General features: G+C 56.9%; 1 protein-coding gene across 1 annotated transcript in view; it reads left to right on the forward strand.

The window, feature by feature from the left end:
- The window catches only part of LOC122679646 (maestro heat-like repeat family member 5), a 57,136-nt gene that overhangs the window by 16,731 nt on the left and 20,719 nt on the right, over nucleotides 1-19,686 (forward strand). The window contains 13 exon segments of the mRNA XM_043880512.1: nucleotides 2,954-3,061; nucleotides 3,339-3,455; nucleotides 4,398-4,517; nucleotides 5,483-5,629; nucleotides 6,347-6,469; nucleotides 7,286-7,365; nucleotides 7,577-7,723; nucleotides 9,193-9,364; nucleotides 10,565-10,669; nucleotides 12,181-12,330; nucleotides 12,639-12,791; nucleotides 18,014-18,163; nucleotides 19,044-19,198. Of these exon segments, the coding sequence (XP_043736447.1) occupies nucleotides 2,954-3,061; nucleotides 3,339-3,455; nucleotides 4,398-4,517; nucleotides 5,483-5,629; nucleotides 6,347-6,469; nucleotides 7,286-7,365; nucleotides 7,577-7,723; nucleotides 9,193-9,364; nucleotides 10,565-10,669; nucleotides 12,181-12,330; nucleotides 12,639-12,791; nucleotides 18,014-18,163; nucleotides 19,044-19,198 (1,727 nt within the window).

Genomic DNA, 19,686 nt, shown 5'->3' on the forward strand with positions numbered 1-19,686 from the left:
CACTGCGGTGAGAAGCCCGTGAGCCACAGTTAAGAGGAGCCCTCAGCTAGAGAAAGCCCACTCGCAGCAGTGAAGACCACAGCCAAAGAATGAATCAACACGTCTCTTTAAGAAATACCAGACACAGCAAAGCACACACCGCACGATTCCAGTTGTACAAAATTCTAGAAGAATTTTAACCTTATGGCAGGCAAACTAAATCAAACTGGTCTTGTGGGGATGGAGGTTAACTAGGAGTGAGCATGAGAGAGCTTTCTGGGGCAGTCAGAAATGGTCCAGATCTTGACGGGATAAGACATTACTTTGCCAACAGAGGTCCATCTGGTCAAAGCTATGGTTTTTCCAGTACTCACGTATGGATGTGAGAGTTGGACTATAAAGAAAGCTGAGCGCTGAAGAATTGATGCGTTTGAACTGTGGTGTTGGGGAAGACTCCTGAGAGTCCCTTGGACTGCAAGGAGAACCAACCAGTCAATCCTAAAGGAGATCAGTCCTGAATATTCATGGGAAGGACTGATGCTGAAGCTGAAACTCCAATATTGTGGCCACCTGATGCAGAGAATTGACTCATTGGAAAGGACCCTGAAGCTGGGAAAGATTAAAGGCAGGAGGAGAAGGGGACAACAGAAGATGAGATGCTTGGATGGCATCACTGACTCAATGGACATGAGTTTGAGTAAACTCCGGGAGTTGGTAATGGACAGGGAAGCCTGACTAGCTGCAGTCCACGGGGTCAAAAAGAGTCAGACGTGACTGAGCGACTGAACTGAAACAATCATACGTTTGTCAAAATTCATTGCACTACACACTGACATGTGTCTCCCTGTAAGTTAAACAGACCTCAATATTAAAATATTTAAAGCTTTAAAGAAAATTTTGGAAACAGATGTGTTTCAAATTTCAAAATATTTCAGGTTTTTTAAAAGAAATATGGAACCACCTTACATATTCTGTAAACATTCTTAGCAAGGTCTAGGACTGATGCAGAATCAGATAGATGACTACCTCTGCTACAGAAACATGCAGAATTCACACTAATTCCCACAAATAGTGTCGCAGCAGTTTGGGCTCCGCTTTGGCCACCAAATGCTGGTACATGCTGCCATGAAAAAGACACCGAAGGTTTTGGGGGAGGGAACAGAAGCCCCTGGTGCTTCTGGAGAAATTAGGAGCTTCCAGGAGGCTGGGGTTCCCTGGGCATTCGGCAGACACCTGTCCTGTGGGCGTGTGGGAGAGCCACCCAGGTTCTGCTGCACCCCAGCAAATGCACCAGGTGTGGGGCACAGCCGGGGAAGGCAGGCTCCTCTGGATTCTGCCCTGGTGTGCGTGCATGCTAAATCGCTTCAGTTGTGTATCTGACTCTCTGCGACCCTATGGACTATAGCCCACCAGCTTCCTCTGTCCATGGGATTCTCCAGGCAAGAAGGTGTAGGTTGCCATGCCCTTCTCCAGGGGATCTTCCTGACCCAGGGATCAAACCCGCATCTCATTGCTTCCTGCGTTGGCAGGCTGGTTCTTTACCACCAGCACCACCTGGGAAGCCCTGGAGGAGTGGAGATGGCCAATGTGCAGTGAAAGCATTAGTCACTCAGTCGTGTCCCACTCTTTGCGACCCCATGACCTCTAGCTTGCCGGGCTCCTCTGTCCATAGGAATTTCCAGGCAAGAGTACTGGAGTGGGTAGTCATCCCCTTCTCCAGGGGATCTTCCCAACCCAGGGATCAAACCCAGGTCTGCTGCATTGTAGGCAGATTCTTTACCATCTGTGCCACCAGGGAAGCCTTAGCCTAGAGCAGTTTCCATTTCCAGGTCCAAGAGTGCATCACCAAAGGGGGTGTAGACAGTCCTGCCCGCAGGCGGTGCTCTGGGCAGGTCTTCTGTCCCAAAAGGCTGTGGGATGGATGGCCCTGCTAGTGCTCCTTTAGGGTAGATCCCCAGAAAAGGAATTAATTGGGGAAATGGATGTATATAAACTATAAATTTAAGTTTACATTGCCCAAACCTGCACTTTAATGTGATCCAATCACCTCCAAAATGGTGCTGTTACTATTTCTCAATCTTGGCCAAAATGATACATCATCTTAATTTCCATTTCTTAAATATTAGTAAGGTTGAATTTATATATCTCCATTTTTAAGTGGATTGTCATCTTTTTCTTATTGGTTTATAAAGTGCTCTTTATCAATGATATTAACTCTTGGCAACAGATCACAGAAAGAAAAAAAAAAAACTACTGTGTCTTTCAACTTAATTTATGGTGATTTGGCTAAACAAACTTCTTGAAATGCTTATCTTCACATTTACCAATCTTTTCTTCTTTTAAGGTATTTGGGTTGGGAGCATAATTAGGAGTCTCTCCACCAGAAAGAATCTTAGGATCAAAATCTTAGACGACTTGTATTGTGGAAACCAGGAACACTAAAAATAGAGAGGCTGTGTATTTATCATCATAAAATGATGCAGAGTTAGGGCTTTTAGGACTTTATGTTTAGAAGGGACTTCTCATTCATTTATTTGATCGTTGGTTCATTTATTCCTTCATTCAAAAATACTAACAGAGTGTCAGCTACTTGTCGGGCACTGTTTTAGGTGCTGGGGAGACAGCCATGGGCAAACAAGACCAACCTTGCCCCCCCAGGCACCCACACTGTGGTGCAGCCACCTTGAGGGGACGCGCCACTGGGCCTCTATGACAGCCGGGCCTCGGCCCAGCCCTGGGGACATAGTCAGGCTCCTGGTTTCCAGCCCCTCCTGGAGAACTTCAGGGAGGGACACCCTGAAGAATGAGTCTCGTCCCCAAGGGCAAGCGAACAAGTCAGAGAGCGGGCCTGGAGCCTCAGGAGAGGGGAGTGGGGAGGAGGACAGCAGTCAAGACCCCAAGCGGCTGGGGGCGGGCCAGGCTGGGGGAGACTCAGACAGAGACCCTCTGCCCGCCCACCCCTGTCTGCTCACAGATGGCCAGCAAGTCGGTACCGTTTCTGAACAGAGAAGCGTGGTCCAAGGAGCTGCTGGGGGCACTCACCAGGCCTGACCAGACACAGCAGGAACAGCCCCAGGAGAAGGTGGGCCACCCGCATCCCTGGTGCCCACCGCACAGGCCCAGAGCTCTGTCCACGGGACCCACACCCAGAGCAAGCCCCAGGCCCCCAAAAGAAACAGAGGGCGCGGGCCAGGCCGCAGGACTTGCAGCCACACCCTTGACGCTTCACCACCAGGCCAGGGATTGCTGGTCACAAAGCAGAGGGGCGAGGGGGCCTGCAGGGGAGGTGGCAGGCCGCCCGGTGGGCAGGGGCGCAGAGAGGTGGTTCAGGCTCAAGACAGGAAGCTGACCCTCCCCAGGCCTTCCTGTTCATCTACTATGGGCTGATGCTCCAAGCCTCAGAAAACGGCACCACGGTCAGGACACACCTGAAAACCCTGCTGGAAACGTCCCACCAGTGGTCCAAGCAGAGGGAGGTAAGGCTGCAAGGCCACTCACTGCCAACTGCCTGACCCTGACCACAGGATTGGCCTGAGCCTGGTCACACTCCGACCCCTGACCTGAGCCCTGACCCCGGTCACACTCTGAGCCCCGACCCCGGTCACACTCTGACCCCTGACCCTGGTCACATACTGACCCCTGACCCCGGTCACACTCTGAGCCCTGACCCCGGTCACACTCTGAGCCCTGACCCCGGTCACACTCTGAGCCCTGACCCTGGTCACATACTGACCCCTGACCCCGGTCACATACTGACCTCTGACCCTGGTCACACTCCGACCCCTGGCCCCAGTCACACTCCGACCCCTGGCCCTGGTCACACTCTGAGCCCAGACCCCGGTCACGCTATGAGCCCTGACCCTGGTCACATACTGACCCCTGACCCCGGTCACACTCTGAGCCCTGACCCCGGTCACATACTGACCCCTGACCCCAGTCACACTCCGAGCCCTGACCCCGGTCACGCTCCGACCCCTGGCCCCGGTCACGCTCCGGGCCCTGACCCCGGTCCCGCTCTGGGCTCTGACCCTGGTCACACTCTGAGCCCTGACCCCGGTCACACTCCGACCCCTGACCGTGGTCACATACTGAGCCCTGACCCTGGTCCTACTCTGACCCCTGACCCTGGTCCCACTCCAAGCCCATCACAGCTGTGTCCTCTTCCTTGTCTCCTGGACCCTCCTTCCCTGCTCTGGTGCGGGGCTGCTGAGACCTGGAGATGGGGAGGCAGCGGTAGCAGGACTCCACAGTGTCACCTCTCCCCCTACCCCACCCTCGCCTCCAGCCCCCATAAAGAGACTCCCCCACAAGGCTGGGCTCAGACGTGTGTGTCCTCCCAGGCTAGTGGGAGGCAGGTGCTCTGTGCCCTCGGACAAGCCCCCAGCCCACGTCAGTGACCCCGGCCCCCGCCCCCACAGGGCATCGCGCTCACCGTGGGGCTGGCTGCCGCCCACCACCTGGACCACGTCTGGGCTGTCCTGAAGCAGTTTGGCCGCAGCACGCCCGTCAAGTGGAGCCTCAACAGCTTCTCCCACAAGGTGCTGGCTCTCCAGCAGCCGGAGGCCTGTGCTGCAGACAGGGATGCTTGGCCTCTGTGGGGTGGGGGCTCCTGGGGCCGATTACGGGGAAAGGCTGTGGGCCGCGCCCCCAGCCTCTGGCCCACCTCTGCAACAGCGCGCGTGGCCCCCGCGCCACAATTTACCCCTCCTCGATGGTGCTCCCTCTTTCCCACTGGGCTGCAGGGAGCCCAGCTGTGAGACCAACACAGCAGGGGCTCCAGGGACAGCTCCCGCGTGGCTGCCTTCCTGCCACGTGGTGGTTGGTGGCTCTTTGATCCTGGGCCTCGTCCAAAGCAGGAGACCAGGGCCCAAGGCCAGCCCCGGGGAGCTCCCGAGGGGGAAGCAGTGGCAGTGACCCCAGGAGGCGAGCCAGGATAGTACAGAGGTGGGTGAGTGAGAACCAGGACCATGGCCAAGGTCCAGCCTCCTCGCAGTGCCGCACCCGGCAGCTGGTAGAGCAGCGGCTGGGACCCGAGGCTCAGACCCCCACAGAGGGTCTGGTCACTGACAGGCTGCAGGATCATCGTGTCCTCAGGGGACATCAAGGGCCCCACTCTCTGGGTCTCGCCTGGAGCCAACGCGCCGGGTGCCCCATCACTGTCTCTCTAGGTCCAGACACGCCCCTCCCAGGCTCCCAGAGCCTGAGGTGGGACAGACGGGGGCCAGGCCACCCCAAGGCCAGAAGGGTGGGGGGCTTAGACTCCAGCCCATTCTTGCAGAGACAAGGACCCCTGGGTTCACCTCCAAGTGACCCCACGAGACCCAGCCCTCCACCCTAGGGAGACAGCCCCATCTCCCCATTTTCCTTGTGAGATAAACTGAGGTCTTCCCTGCCTCCAGGACCCTGCTAGGGCCTGGGGTACCTCCCGTCACCACACCCCAGGGGAAGGCTCAGCAGGGCCCCATGCACCTGACCCACCCCACCCCCACCCCACTGTGCCCAGAACTCGGAGGACCTGCGGTGGAAGTGGGCCAGCAGCACCATCCTCCTCGCTTACGGCCAGATGGCGGACAAGGCCAAGGCCCACATCCTCCCGTGGGTGGACAACATCCTATCCAGCATGGTCTTCTTTTTCCATTACAGCTACTGGGTACGACTCCCGGCCCCTCCCAGAACCCACCAGAGCAGGGGCAGGACTAGACCCCCCCAGGGACCTGGAGCCCACCAGAGTGGAGTCAGGATTAGACCCCCCAGGGCCCCAGAGACCACCAGAGTAGGGGCAGGACTCTAGACCTCCCAGGGCCCCAGAGCCCACCAGAGCAGGGTCAGAATTAGACCCCCCAGTGCCTGGAAGCCCACCAGAGCGGGGGCAGGATTAGAACTCCCAGGGCCCCGGAGCCCACCTCTCCACCCCACCCCAATTGGCCTGGCCTCCTCCTCATCCTTCCCACCTAATGCTTCATGGGTTTTCATAGGACCCCAGCCCTCTGCCTTCCCCCTGAAAGCAAGCCCTGGGTTCTCACTCAGGAGAACTGGATGCCCCGTGATGACAGTCCCCTGACCCTGCACCCTGGGAACTGTGAGGGGCCAGGCAGCCCCTTGAGGCCACTGCACACTTGATCCTTGGGCCTGGGGTAGCCACATATCACAAGAATCTGGACACCGGGCTTCTTACAGGCACCTCCTGATGCTTAAGCATCATCAACTATTCACACTGTTAAAATCACATGGGTCCTCCCATCCTGGGGCCTATGCAGCCCCAGTTGGAGATCTCTGCTGCCATGCGTGACAGTGACCCTCCTGCTCTCCCACCCCTCTGGTGCTCCCACTCCCCGACCCATCCCCTTGCTCCGCTGTCTGACCCCAGGACGAGACCCTGAAGCAGAGCTTCCTCACGGCCATACTCATGCTGGTAGGGGCCATCAGCCGCAACGAGGGCGCCCAAAGCTATGAGTTCTCGCAGGTGTCCGAGCTCCTCGAGTGTCTGATGGTGAGTGCAAGGTCCTGGGGCAGGGGAAGGGCTCCCCAGGGATGGACCAGGCACTTCCCTCAAACAGCAGCACCCATGAGAGGCACCAGTGGAAGAGATGGGCCAGCTGGACTTCTAGAGCATAGACAAGCCCCTCACAGGCTTTCACACCTGGAAGCACATCCACGGCCCTCACGTGACTCGCTCCCTACAGTGACCCTGAGCTGGCCAAGGACATCCACCACACAGCTGATGTGGCTGAGACCCGGGAAAGCCAGCACCATCCATTCTGCCAACACTGACCTAGCTTGCACCACTAGTTACTAGGGGTTTGGGCCTTGCAGAACCTGTGGGATAGTGGAGGAAACACAGGAAACACACAAGTGATAAATAATTATGCAGTAACAAAAACAAAAATAACAGTTCTCATTTTCTGAGCCCCTCCTGTGACCCAGACATACTGCTTTGCATGCCTTGCTTCCCACCTAACACAAGGACAACGGCCTCATGTTACCTGTGAATACACAAAGCTCAGAGTAGTTTGGAGGTGTGCCCAAGGTCACGCGAGCTCATGTGTGGGTAGCTAGGATTCAGGCATGACCCGTCTGATTCTAAAGTCTATGCTCTAATTGTCTAAGGTGGCAGGGGGACGGCGGGCGGGGGCAGAAGGGAGGTTCAGATCACAGAGGCCCCCTGTGAGGATCCAGAGCAGAAGCAGAATCCTGCAGGTTAGAGAGGTGCTGGGCACCCAGGCCTTTAGGCAGGAAGGAGACTTGGTGTCAGAAGTGGGACAGGCCCAGAACGTGGAGAGACTCAGCCTTCACCCGGGATTTGCAGCTTCTGATGGAGAAGGAGCCGCAGGACATGCTGTGCACCACGACGCGCCAGCAGACCCTTAACATCATCTCCAGTCTCTGGTAGGCTCCCCGGCCCCACACGGTGCCTTGCTCAGCATCTGCCCTCAGCCTCACGGCTCAGGCTTGGCGCCCCTCAGGACAGTGAGGTGGGAGATATCAGGCGTCAAGGCCCTCCTGGGCAGGGCTAGGGACCTGAGCCAGCGCAGGCCACCATGGGAGGCGGGTGGCCGTCTTACAGAGGCCCCTGCCCTCCCTGCCTTGTTCCCCACAGTAAGCTGAGGCCACCGCTGGACTTGGAGAAAAAATCTCGGCTTCTGTCCATCAGCCTCCGCAGCGTGATATCCCTGCCGCTGCTGGAGGTCCTGGAGAAACACACCTGCCTCTTTCTGGAGCCGCCCAACATACAGGTGCGAGCCTGGCACCTGCACCCCTTCTGGAGGAGGGACCCGGGGAGAAGAATGTCCAGTCCTGCGCACTGCTCTGGAATTGGGAGGGGGCCCCTGAGGCACCCGCCTCCCACCGAAGGCCAGGGCTGGGGCTGTTTCTTTCAACTGTTCTGAGCCCACCTGTAAAAAGGGGATGATGATCCAAGAGCTAGTGGCCCTTAGGACTGAAGCTGAAAGGAGACCCTGGATGTCCCACGTGTGGGGCAGAGCAGCGCTCTGTACATAGAATGGGCGGCCTCCCTGCCTCTTGCCGGCACTGAGAGCGTGCAGCTCAGCGTCACCCACGCCGCTGCTGCAGCTGGTCTGGTCCTAGTGGCTGCAGGAAGGAGCTCTGATGTGCGCTCCACGCCCCTGGCCGGCCGCCCACTCAAGTTCTGTCCAAGGGAAGCCGCACTGCGGGGAGATGCCGGCCATTGCTGGCAGCCGCCACCGGGGGGCGCGTGCAGCCTCATGCGGCCCCGCCCCCGCCCGGCGCCCCGCCCACTGCAAAGGGCAGGCAGCGAACTGAGCACCTGCCGGGCGCCAGGCCCACCCCGCATCTGCGCCAGCTCAGCTTCCCAGCAGCGACCCGTCCAGAGAGTGAGGGAACCAGCTCAGAGAAGCGGAGGTGTCGGGAGGGAGAGTCAGGGCTGATCTCCGCCCCTTGCCCCTGGGCCGGGCTCTTCAGGCCACCTCCACAAGCTGAGTCCAGGATGGAGCCAGCAGATAGGCAGCTTGGGTGGGGGTGAGAGTGAGGGGCCCCTGGACCCAGGGCGACACCACTGCAGCGGCTCTCCAGAAGTGGGGCGTCTGCCTAGACTCCAACCCTGCGGGAGTGCAGGGTGCCTGAGTGACCAGGTGAGGACCCAACGGCCGGACCCTCAGGGAGTGCAGCCGGGAGCCAGGCGCTGGGCTGGGGCTTCCTGTGTGTGCTCACCCTGTGTCCACGTCCACCCTGACAGGGGCCTGGCTCCAGCCCAGTTCTCAGGTGACAAAGGCAGGCTCGGAGAGCTGAAGTGGCCCCAGGGAGCTTACAGCCAGCGCCCCAGGGCTCTCCTCCAGTGGATACTCCCTGTGGCCCTTCCCTCCCTGGGCAAGCCTGACTCGCCAAGTGGCCAAGACTGAGGGTCTCCTGTGTTTGCAGGACCAGTGCAAAATGAAAACGGGGGGCCTTTGTTTAAACCTTTTTTGAGAATTTCAAGATAGCAATGGCAAAGTGTTCAAGTAGACACGAGAGCCTTCCAGGCCAAGTCTTGTGCGGCTTGCACGCTTGTGAATCTTCCTGGCCACTGAAAATCCTGTGCCCTGGGACAGGCCCCAGACCACCCCAGACCACCCATGCTCCACGGCTGCCCAGTGGGGGTCCTGGGGGGCCCTTCCTGGGCATGATGTGAGCTCGCTGGTGTGCAGCCCATCCTGGGGAGCGTGCAGGAAGTGGGCAGCGAGAAGCTGATGCACACAGGCCCCCCAGGAGGTCTCAACCATCCCTCTGGCCCTGGGGCTCAGCTGCCCGCTGACCTGCTCCACGCCCCACACAGACCCTCTACAAGGAGACCGCAGGGGCCCTGGAGCAGATGCTGCAGAACTTCATCATGCAGAACCCCACAGCCGAGGAGCTGCACTTCCTGCTGTCGGTGAGGGCGCGGGGCAGTGTGCGGAAGGGACGGGGGGCAGAGGACTCAGGGCCTGAGCCAGGCATGGGACTGGTCTAGACGAGGGCTGTCCATCTCTAGGGGTCACCACGGTTTAGGACAAGTGGGGCGGGCAGGTGCAGTGAGCACAGCCTGGTGGCAAGTGGGCCATGAAGGCCACAGCAAAGTGAGCTGGTGAGGAAAGAGGCTGTGGCCCTGCCCTGGAGGGACCTGCCCTCCTTCCCACTGAGAGAACCACCGCTGCAGCAGGTTCCCAGCTTCAAGGGCATCTCCCAAGCCTACCACCCCCACTCTGTCACCGCCCTCCAGCGTCCTTCCCTGATAGGAGGGAGAGCAGCCAACAGAGTCAGCGGAGGCCCAGACAGGGGAGGCTGCCTCTGCTGGGAGGGCGGGAGGTCAGGGCCAGCAGGCCTCTGCAGAGGAGGGCACACAGGAGCAAAGCTGAGCAACCCCAGCGAGCACACTGGGCCAGAAGGGAGGGAGGGTCTGCATGGCTGGAGCCTGGGGTGGGCGCAGAGGTGGGGGCCGTGGGTCAGAGTGAGGTTAGGTCAGCAGGGGCCAGGCCATCTCGGGCTTGGGGCCCAGTGGAGCTGAGGGGAGCCGCTGCAGCAGGGACTGCTGACCCGGGGTGCACAGATGGAAGTCGGGGTGTGGTGTGTGAGCCCAGCCAGAAGAAAATGTTGTCACAGGACACAACCGAGTCACAGAATCTCCCAGCACTTCATCCTCACGCAGCGTCAGAATCGTCCATCCCTGTAACAAAGAGACTCAAATGCGGTTTAAGAAGTGTTCAACCTGTCTCAGTATGAGTTTGAATTTCTTTGTAACTCTGTGCCTTTACGGTGTGCACAGAAAAGCATTGTTCTGCAAAGAATTACGTTGCAGAGAAACGTTATGAACCTGGCGCCGCAAAAGACTTTCAGCAGGAGGGGCGTGTCAGCTACAAGAAAAAAGTAACACCTCGTCTTGGGTCGCAGTGGCGGCCTGGAGCAGAGGGATTAGCCGAGGCAGTGAAAAGAGACAGGAAGGCTGGATTGGGCGAGTGGTGGACAGCGCGGGGCTGGGACTGGGAGCGTCCTGAGCCGTGGGTGTGGCTTAGGGTGTGGTCTGGACTGGGGGCGGGGCCTGTCCGGAGCTGGAGTCCCAGGCGGCCGCGCCCCTCCCTGCCCCCATCACCTGCAGCACCTGTACGTCTGGCTGGCGTCGGAGAAGGCACATGAGCGGCAGCGGGCTGTCCACAGCTGCATGACCCTCCTCAAATTCCTGAGCCACAACCTCTACCTGGAGGTGAGTACCGTCTCTTCCAGCCCCAGGCCCACACCCACCAAGCCGCCCTTCTCCCCGAGCCTGCCAAGGTGCATGGGTCCCTGCCCCCAGGACAGGCAGGATCCCCGCTTCCCCTGTGGCCTGACCAGGCACTCCCCCTCCTCACACACAAGGAAACAGCCGGGGTTGGGGGTTCGGGGGGTCCCGGCTGAAGGCCTCCCAGCTGAAGGCTGAACCCAGGCTCCCTGACGCCTGACCCAGGACACTGGGCTTTTGCCAGCACAGCTTGAAGCCTCAGGCAGGTTGTCCACCCTGAGCCTGTCTCTCAGGGAAATGGGAGGAAAGGAGTCCTCCTCAGAGGGACACAGGGGGCGTCAGATGGGAGACTGAGAGTGCCGCCCTGCTCCAGACTAGGGCGGGCAGCTCTGTGCGGGGCAGCCACTGTCCCTCTGCCCTCGTCCATCACCCTCTCCATCGTTTCACGGATCACAGCTTAACCACCACCTGTCACTAACACCCTTGGGTTGAGTGAACATCAGCATGTGTTCAGGGAGTGAGTGGTTCTGCATTTATCAGCCAAAATCAGCATCGATTCCTCAGGGAGACTCACAGGGAGATGAGGAAATTACTTCCTCGGCCTGGTGCCCGGCAGGCGTGCCTTTCTAATGAAGGCGGACAGGCAGGCGGGCAGCTGGGAAACAGGCACATTCTGCCAAAGGCAAGTTTTCAGTGTTCAGACCCCTCCAGCATTCCTTTGGTGAGGAGGACCCCTCTACAGGGGCTCAAAGGGTCTTCCGTTTACTCAAAATCAACTTCTGCAACATAGGATTGGGTCTGGGAGAGACAACTCAGGCACTTGCTAGGGCACAACACTTGTGGAGGCGCTTAAACACTCTGCAAGCAAGATAAATATTTTAATGGGATGTCTTAAACAATCAAATCAGCAAACTGTGGCCCTTGGGCTGGCCACCTGTTGTTGTGAATAAAGCTTTATTGGAACCAGGGCTGGGATTAGGGTGAGGTGAGTGAGGCAAGGTCATGGACGTGCAGGCTCAGATCCTGTCTTTACTTAAAATTTTGAAACTTTTTATGACAGATTTTTTAGTATTCATTTTTATTTTGATAAATATTACATTAAGATAGTTTTCTCTTGTGTCCTGAGCTTTTCTGGCAACCCCTAACATTTTGTCTCGGGGGCTTTCCTGGTGGCTCAGTGGTAAAGAATCCGCCTGCCAATGCAGAAGACACAGGTTCGATCCCTGGGTCAGGAAGACTCCCTGGAGAAGGAAATGGCAACTCACTTCAGTATTCTTGCCTGGGAAATCCCAGGGACAGAAGAGCCTGGCAGGCTCCAGTCCATGGGGTCGCAAAAGAGTTGGACACAACTGAGCAACTAAACAGAAATATTTTGTCCAGACCTGAATCCCGCTCCTGCATAGAGTTTGAAGGGATCCTTTCTGACGCCAGCCGTGCTGGGGTGAGTGCGTGGCTGCTAGGATCTGTGTAAATGGTTCTCTGCACTCTCACTACAGCCCAAAGAGGACTTCAAACGAATTGGGCAGCTGGTGGGCATGCTGGGGATTCTGTGCCAGGACCCAGATAAGACTACCCAGTGCTCCAGCCTGGAAGGGGTGGCCTATCTCTACAAGCTCCTCATGCACCAGAGAGGTGAGCCTCTGAGGGTCCCCACGGAGGACCCAATCCCACCGCAGCCGCAGCCTCAGCCCAACCCACGCCAGCACTCCTGAACCCAACTCCCCCCAGACGACCCCCAGACCCAGCCTCTAACCTCAGCCATCAGCACAGTCCTGGCTTTGTCCCGACCTGCAGACTCACTGACTCCCCACCCTAAACTTAGACCCAGGCATGACCCTGACTTCAGAGGACCCCGCCCCACCCACTGCAGGTCCTGCCCTAGACCCCAAGCCTGCCTTTGCCCACCCTCACCCCTGCCCCATCCTGCCCCTGACCAGGAGGAAAAGCTTCGCAGGAGCAAGCACCAGCCCCCCAGGAGCCTCCCCAGGCCAATAAGGAAGAAGCCGTGCTCTGGAGCGGCGGGGACCAGGAGGCTGCTCCCCCCAGCCCCCGGGAGGTGGCACTCTCGAAGGACCACGTCTTGCAGCCCAGCAGCTCCCAAGTTAAGGTCAAAGCCTTTAGAATCCTAGGCAGATCTGGGTGGGGGGATGTGGCCATGCTCTGCTCCGACCCCCACCGCTACCCCTCTGCCAGGGCTCCCACTGAGGCCAGGATGTGAGTATTAAAACGGAGGCCAGGATCTCGCCTGCATCTCTGGTGATTAACTAGAGCTTTGGAGGACCATGTCCCCTGGGAAGGAGGAGTTGGGCGAGGAGGGGCTGGAGATAGATGCTGGGGTCAGCAGTGCAGGCTTAAGTCCCAGCTCCATCTCTCACAGCTGTGCCGTCTTGAACAAGCTCTTTCTGTCTGAGCCTCATTCTTCCTCGTGAAATGGGCAGAGTGATGCCAACGAAGTTCCAGCCGCCAGGAATTCCTAATAGACGGCGCTGGCTGGCTAGCTCCCGGGGTGGGCGTCCTCTGAGGCTCCAAACAGTGTCCTTCTCAGTGACCCTCTGCAGATACAGCCTCAACTTCCCCACTTTCCCAAGGTTTCTCCCCATCCTCTGAGAGCCAAACCCTCCTCCTTTGAAGGAGGGTCTCCCCTCTGCCGCTGTCATCTGACCTCCCGCAGCCAGGCCCCTCCTTAGTCAGTGGCTTGGAGTGTCCAGCAGTTCCCCGGCTCCCTTTCATCATCTCAGTTAGATCCCGAGTCTCTGTGACCATCCGTACCTGTGTGAACTGTGTCTTTTCTGAAGATGAGCGAGGCTGGGACCCCGGGTGTGGGCTGGATGCTGGTGTTGGCTGGACTGGCCATTTCCTGGAGCCTCACGTTTGGAGTGGTCAGTTCATGATGTCTCCACTTTGGTGGCCCCTCTTGCTGTTGAACCCATGACTAATGAAGACCCGTGTATGGGGTGTGTCTGTCAGTCTCCCTATTAGACCTCCAGGCCAGAAGTGGAGTCCCACCTGGGCCCAGTACAGGCTCTGGTGGTAGAACCAGGCTTCAGGAAACACCCATTCAGTGGAGTCAGGTTGAACCAAACAATAAAGTGGCAGTACCTGGCTAGTAGGTGCCCAGTAGGTTTTGAATGCAGCCCTGCCTGACTCCAGAACTGTGCTCCCTGCAGCTGCAGTGGCTGTCAGCCCGCTGAGGCCAGTCAGGAAAAGTTTAGCAGGGAAAACCTAAAGCCCTGGAGCCAGTACATCAGGTGTCCGAGGCCAGGATGGGGAAACCAGGCAGGGCTTCTGTTTACACCTGAGGACCTGGACTAGGGGAAGAGACAGGGCTGGAGGGAGGGTTCCCTGGGGCAAGCTCAGAGGGGCCCAGGAGTTACGGGGTCCTGGAGCTCTGGGGCTCTCAGGTGGACGGAGTGACTCGGAACATAGGGGTCAGGACCTGGGAAGAGCAGTCTGCCCCACTCGGCATGGTCCCCGGCACACAGCAACAGGGCACTCAGCTCAGGAAGCAGTGATGGACAGAGCACAGGCGGGGGAGAGGATGGGAGGGTCTGCTGATCAAGGGATGATGGTTCTCAGAAGGTTTAGGGTGAACAGACCTGGGTTCTTATCCCAAGTCTGTCCTGCATTCCCCATGTGGTCTTGTAAACACTATAGCCTCATGACTACCATGAGCCATCTCCACCTTCACCACCACCTCCACCAACAGCATTTCTGTCACTACCACCACCATCATCCCCACCAACAGCACCACCACCACTACCATCACCACCACCACCATCAACATCACCACCATCATCACCACTACCACCATCATCACCACCACCAGCATCGACATCACCATCATCACCACCACCACCATCACCACCACCACCATCGACATCACCATCACCACCACCTCACCACCACCACCGTCAGCATCACCACCATCACCATCACTAATAGCACCACCATCACCACCACCATCACCATCACCACCACCACCATCACCATCATCACCACTACCACCATCACTACCACCACCATCACCATCATCACCACTACCACCATCACCACCACCACCATCACCATCATCACCACCACCACCATCACCACCACCACCACCATCGACATCACCACCATCACCATCATCACCACTACCGCCATCACTACCACCACCATCACCATCATCACCACCACCACCATCATCACCACCACCACCATCATCACCACCACCACCATCACCACCACCACCACCATCAACATCACCACCATCACCATCACCACCACCACCACCATCGACATCACCACCATCACCATCATCACCACTACTGCCATCACTACCACCACCATCACCATCATCACCACCACCACCATCATCACCACCACCACCATCATCACCACCACCACCATCACCACCACCACCACCATCAACATCACCACCACGACCACCATCGACATCACCACCATCACCATCACCACCACCACCACCACCATCCCCACCAACAGCATCACCACGACCACCATCAGCATCACCACCACCATCACCACCACCACCATCATCACCACCACCATCACCACCACCACCATCGACATCACCATCATCACCACCACCTCACCACCACCACCGTCAGCATCACCACCATCACCATCACTAATAGCACCACCATCACCACCACCACCATCACCACCACCACCACCACCTTCGACATCACCATCATCACCACCACCACCATCACCATCACTAATAGCACCACCATCACCATGACCACCATCACCACCACCACCATCACCACCACCATCACCACCACCACCACCGACATCACCATCATCACCACCACCACCATCACCACCACCACCACCATCGACATCACCACCATCACCATCATCACCACTACCGCCATCACTACCACCACCATCACCATCATCACCACCACCACCATCATCACCACCACCACCATCATCACCACCACCACCATCACCACCACCACCACCATCAACATCACCATCACCACCACCACCACCATCGACATCACCACCACCATCATCACCACCACCACCATCACCACCACCACCACCATCGACATCACCACCACCATCATCACCACCACCACCACCACCACCACCATCACCACCATCACCACCACCACCATCACCACCATCACCATCATCACCACCACCACCATCACCATCACCACCACCATCAACATCACCACCACACCACCACCGACATCACCACCACCACCACCACCATCACCACCATCACCATCATCACCACTACCACCATCACCACCACCACCATCACCATCATCACCATCACCACCACCACCGTCACCACCACCACCATCACCACCATCACCATCATCACCATCACCACCACCACCACCATCGACATCACCACCATCACCATCACCAACACCACCATCACCACCACCGTCAACATCACCACCATCACCATCACTAATAGCACCACCATCACCATCACCACCACCACCATCACCACCATCACTAACAGCACCACCAACAGCATTACCATCACCACCACCATGACTAACACCACCACCATCACCACCATAACCACAGAACCACCATTACTGCCACCTCCAGCTCACATTTTTTCACGCCCTGGACTAAAATAAGATACTCACAAGTACTTAGCAAACCTGAGATTGTAGTATTCTGGGATTCTGAGAGTCTAACCATCGTTCCAGATTGAATTTCTTCAAAAACACTCTAATACTAGAACTGTAACCAAAATTTACCATTTTAGCAAACAATTTTAAATGCAATCTTAAAATAAATCATCTAACCAGATTTATGTAGTAGTCTAATATTCTAACACAAAAAGTTACTTTTAGCTACAAATATGCCAGTATGCAGGTCAAGAAGCAACAGTTAGAACTGGACGTGGAACAACAGACTGGTTCCAAATTGGGAAAGGAGTCCATCAAGGCTGTATATTGTCACCTTTCTTATTTAACTTATATGCAGAGTACATCATGTGAAATGCCAGACTAGATGAAGCATAATCTGGAATCAAGATTGCAGGGAGAAATATCAATAATGATATGCAGATGACACCACCCTTATGGCAGAAAGTGAAGAGGAACTAAAGAACCTCTTGATGAAAGTGAAAGAGGAGAGTGAAAAAGTTGGCTTAAAGTTCAACATTCAAAAAATGAAGATCATGGCATCCAGTCCCATCACTTCATGTCAAATAGATGGGGAAACAATGGAAATAGTGACAGACTTTATTTTCTTGGGCTCCAGAGTCACTGCAGATGGTGATTGCAGCCATGAAATTAAAAGATGCTTGCTCCTTGGAAGAAAAGCTATGACAAACCTAGACAGCATATTAAAAAGCAGAGACATTACTTTACTGACAAAGGTCCGTATAGTCAAAGCTATGGTTTTTCCAGTAGTCGTGTATGGATGTGAGAGTTGATCTATAAAGAAAGCTGAGGGCTGAACAATTAATGCTTTTGAACTGTGAAGAAGACTTTGAGAGTCCCTTGAACAGCAAGAAGATCAAACCAATCAATCCTAAAGGAAATCAGTCCTGAATATTCATTGGAAGGACTGATGCTGAAGCTTCAAGACTTTGGCCATGTGATGTGAAAACCTGACTCACTAGAAAAGACCCTGATGCTGGGAAAGATGGAGGGCAGGAGGAGAAGTGGACGACAGAGGATGAGATATTTGGATGGCATCACCGACTCAATGGACATGAATTTAAGCAAGCTCTGGGAGTTGGTGATGGACAGGGAAGCCTGGCGTGGTGCAGTCCATGGGGTCACAAAGAGTCAGACACTACTGAGGGACTGAACTGAACTAAACAAATATGCCATTAAAATTATCCTCCCCTCCTAATCAACAACTGGTAAACTAACATTCTCACAAACATTTTACCAAAATTTTAGAATAGTAAGATTCTGTTAATAATAAATAGTCTAACATTCATATATTTTTATATCTGATGTACATGCAAACACCCTAACACACTTTCAGACATCTCAACAAATACCCTGACATGCCCAGGAACATTTTACCATCCGACCATCTTCACAAGCATTAGCGTGTTCAGTCAGCCTTCCCAAGTATGACTCCACCACCAGCATTCCGTCTTCCTTTGGTTATCAGTTGCCCCTGGGCTGTGGCTGGCTCAGAGAGACATGCAGGAGAGCACACTGCAATATGGGGGCACTTGGGACCCCGAGGTGTGGGGCTGGGGCATCTGGCGGTGCTTAGAGACTTGGGGAGCCTGGAGCGTTGAGTCAGGGTATGAGCGCAGCCAAGCAGGCGGGTGCCCAGTGCCGTGGACCATGGTGACGGCCCTCCCTCCCACCGCTACAGGATATCATGAAGCATCTCACGATGGCAGAGCTGACCGACCTCATCTGGACGGCCATCAACGGCCTGGGCTCCACCAGCCCCTTCCGCGTGCAGGCAGCCGCCGACATGCTGCTCACTGCCGTCCAGGAGCACGGGGCCAAGCTGGAGACTGTGAGGGCAGTGGGGCCTCCGCGGAGGGCCCACCAGGACGGGGCAGGGGGGGCGGGCTCAGCATCGGCACCCAGGGGTTAGGGCCTCGGGGCCCAGGCGGCATCCCCAAGCTTGGGCCTGAGGGGGAGACCCAGACCCTCCCTCTGATGGGTTCCAGTGAGTGAGTGAATGCAGGACAGAATGGCCCACCCAGGTGTCCCAGGGTTCGCTGGGTTTGGGGCAGACATGGGCTGATGGAGCAGGGATGGGATGGGAGTGGGGGGAGGAAGGCGCAGCCCAGACCCTCCAGGAGCTCTGAATCTGACTCCAGACTGATGAGGAGGGGCAGCGCAGGCCCCTGGGGGAACCGCCAGATAGAGGATGACTGATGCCTCAGGGGGGTGCTCTTGGAGCCAGGTATGAATGGATGAATAATGAGACCCGAAAGTGGAAGGGGAGGGGCCTGCCAGACATCAGAACAGCAGGTACCAAAGTGATGACCAGGACACGATGTCATCTGAACATAAGGCAGACACCCTGTCCCCCCAACCCCAAGACAGGGGCTAGAGGCTCTAGCCCCTGGGTGTGTCTGAACCTTCAGCGATTGGGCAATGTTTAGACAGACTTGGACGACCCCAAATGCTGTGCAGATGTTGCTTGTCCCCCTATCAGCCCGAGGGTCCCCTTCTGACTCCTGTCCAGGGCAAAGAAGAGCCTCCCCATCAGACCTCCCTCTTAGAGCCCCCAGGGCAGGGCTGTGCTTCCCCCTCAGGAGAGCAGCTACCTGAAGGGGCTCCATGCCCACTGGGGCAGCTCCTCCCTCCCCGTTCAGGCTCCCCGGGGCGGGGCCTGGCCCCCTGCCCAGATCAGCCCTCTCCCCATACTCTTCCTCCCTGCACAGGTTGCCACCCTGGGCCAGGCCATCCACCTGCAGCTCTGCTCCATCCACATCCCCCAAGCCAAGGAAAATGCCCTGCAGGCCATCACCCTTCTGGCCCGGAACCACACCTCCGAGCTGGTGGCCGCCTTCCTGGACTTCTCCATCTCCCTGGATAGGTGCCCAGCCCTCCTTCCCTCCCCGCCCCACTGTCCACCGTCCATCCTCCCCCAGGCAGGGGGCACCCTGCTCTGCCCTCCTGCTTGCCCACTAACAGCCACAGGGCTGGGAGTCCAGAGGGAGCACTTCCCTGTTCATTTACTGTGCACCTCCCGGGGCCAGCCCTGGGGAGGCACCACACACCATCCCTTCTCTCGGTGACCCCATAAAACACCCCACCCAGTCACCACCACCCATCACCTGGTGGAGAGGGGCCTGGGATCCTGGGTGCTCCCAGCAAGACCCCTGTCAACACCAAACCCCCATCCTTCCTGCTCCTCAGGGACCCTCCCCCTCCCCCCGCCCCCCAGTGGCACTGCAGTCCCCAGGCCACTGAGCCTGGAGACAGTACTTTATCTCTAAAATCCCAGTTCTGAATCCCAGGTCTTCAGTCTATATCATCTGCTTACCCAGCCACCACGCACCTGCCCTGGGTCGCTCCCGGAAC

Source organism: Cervus elaphus, chromosome 21 (assembly GCF_910594005.1).
Source record: "Cervus elaphus chromosome 21, mCerEla1.1, whole genome shotgun sequence".
NCBI classification, from domain to species: domain Eukaryota; kingdom Metazoa; phylum Chordata; class Mammalia; order Artiodactyla; family Cervidae; genus Cervus; species Cervus elaphus.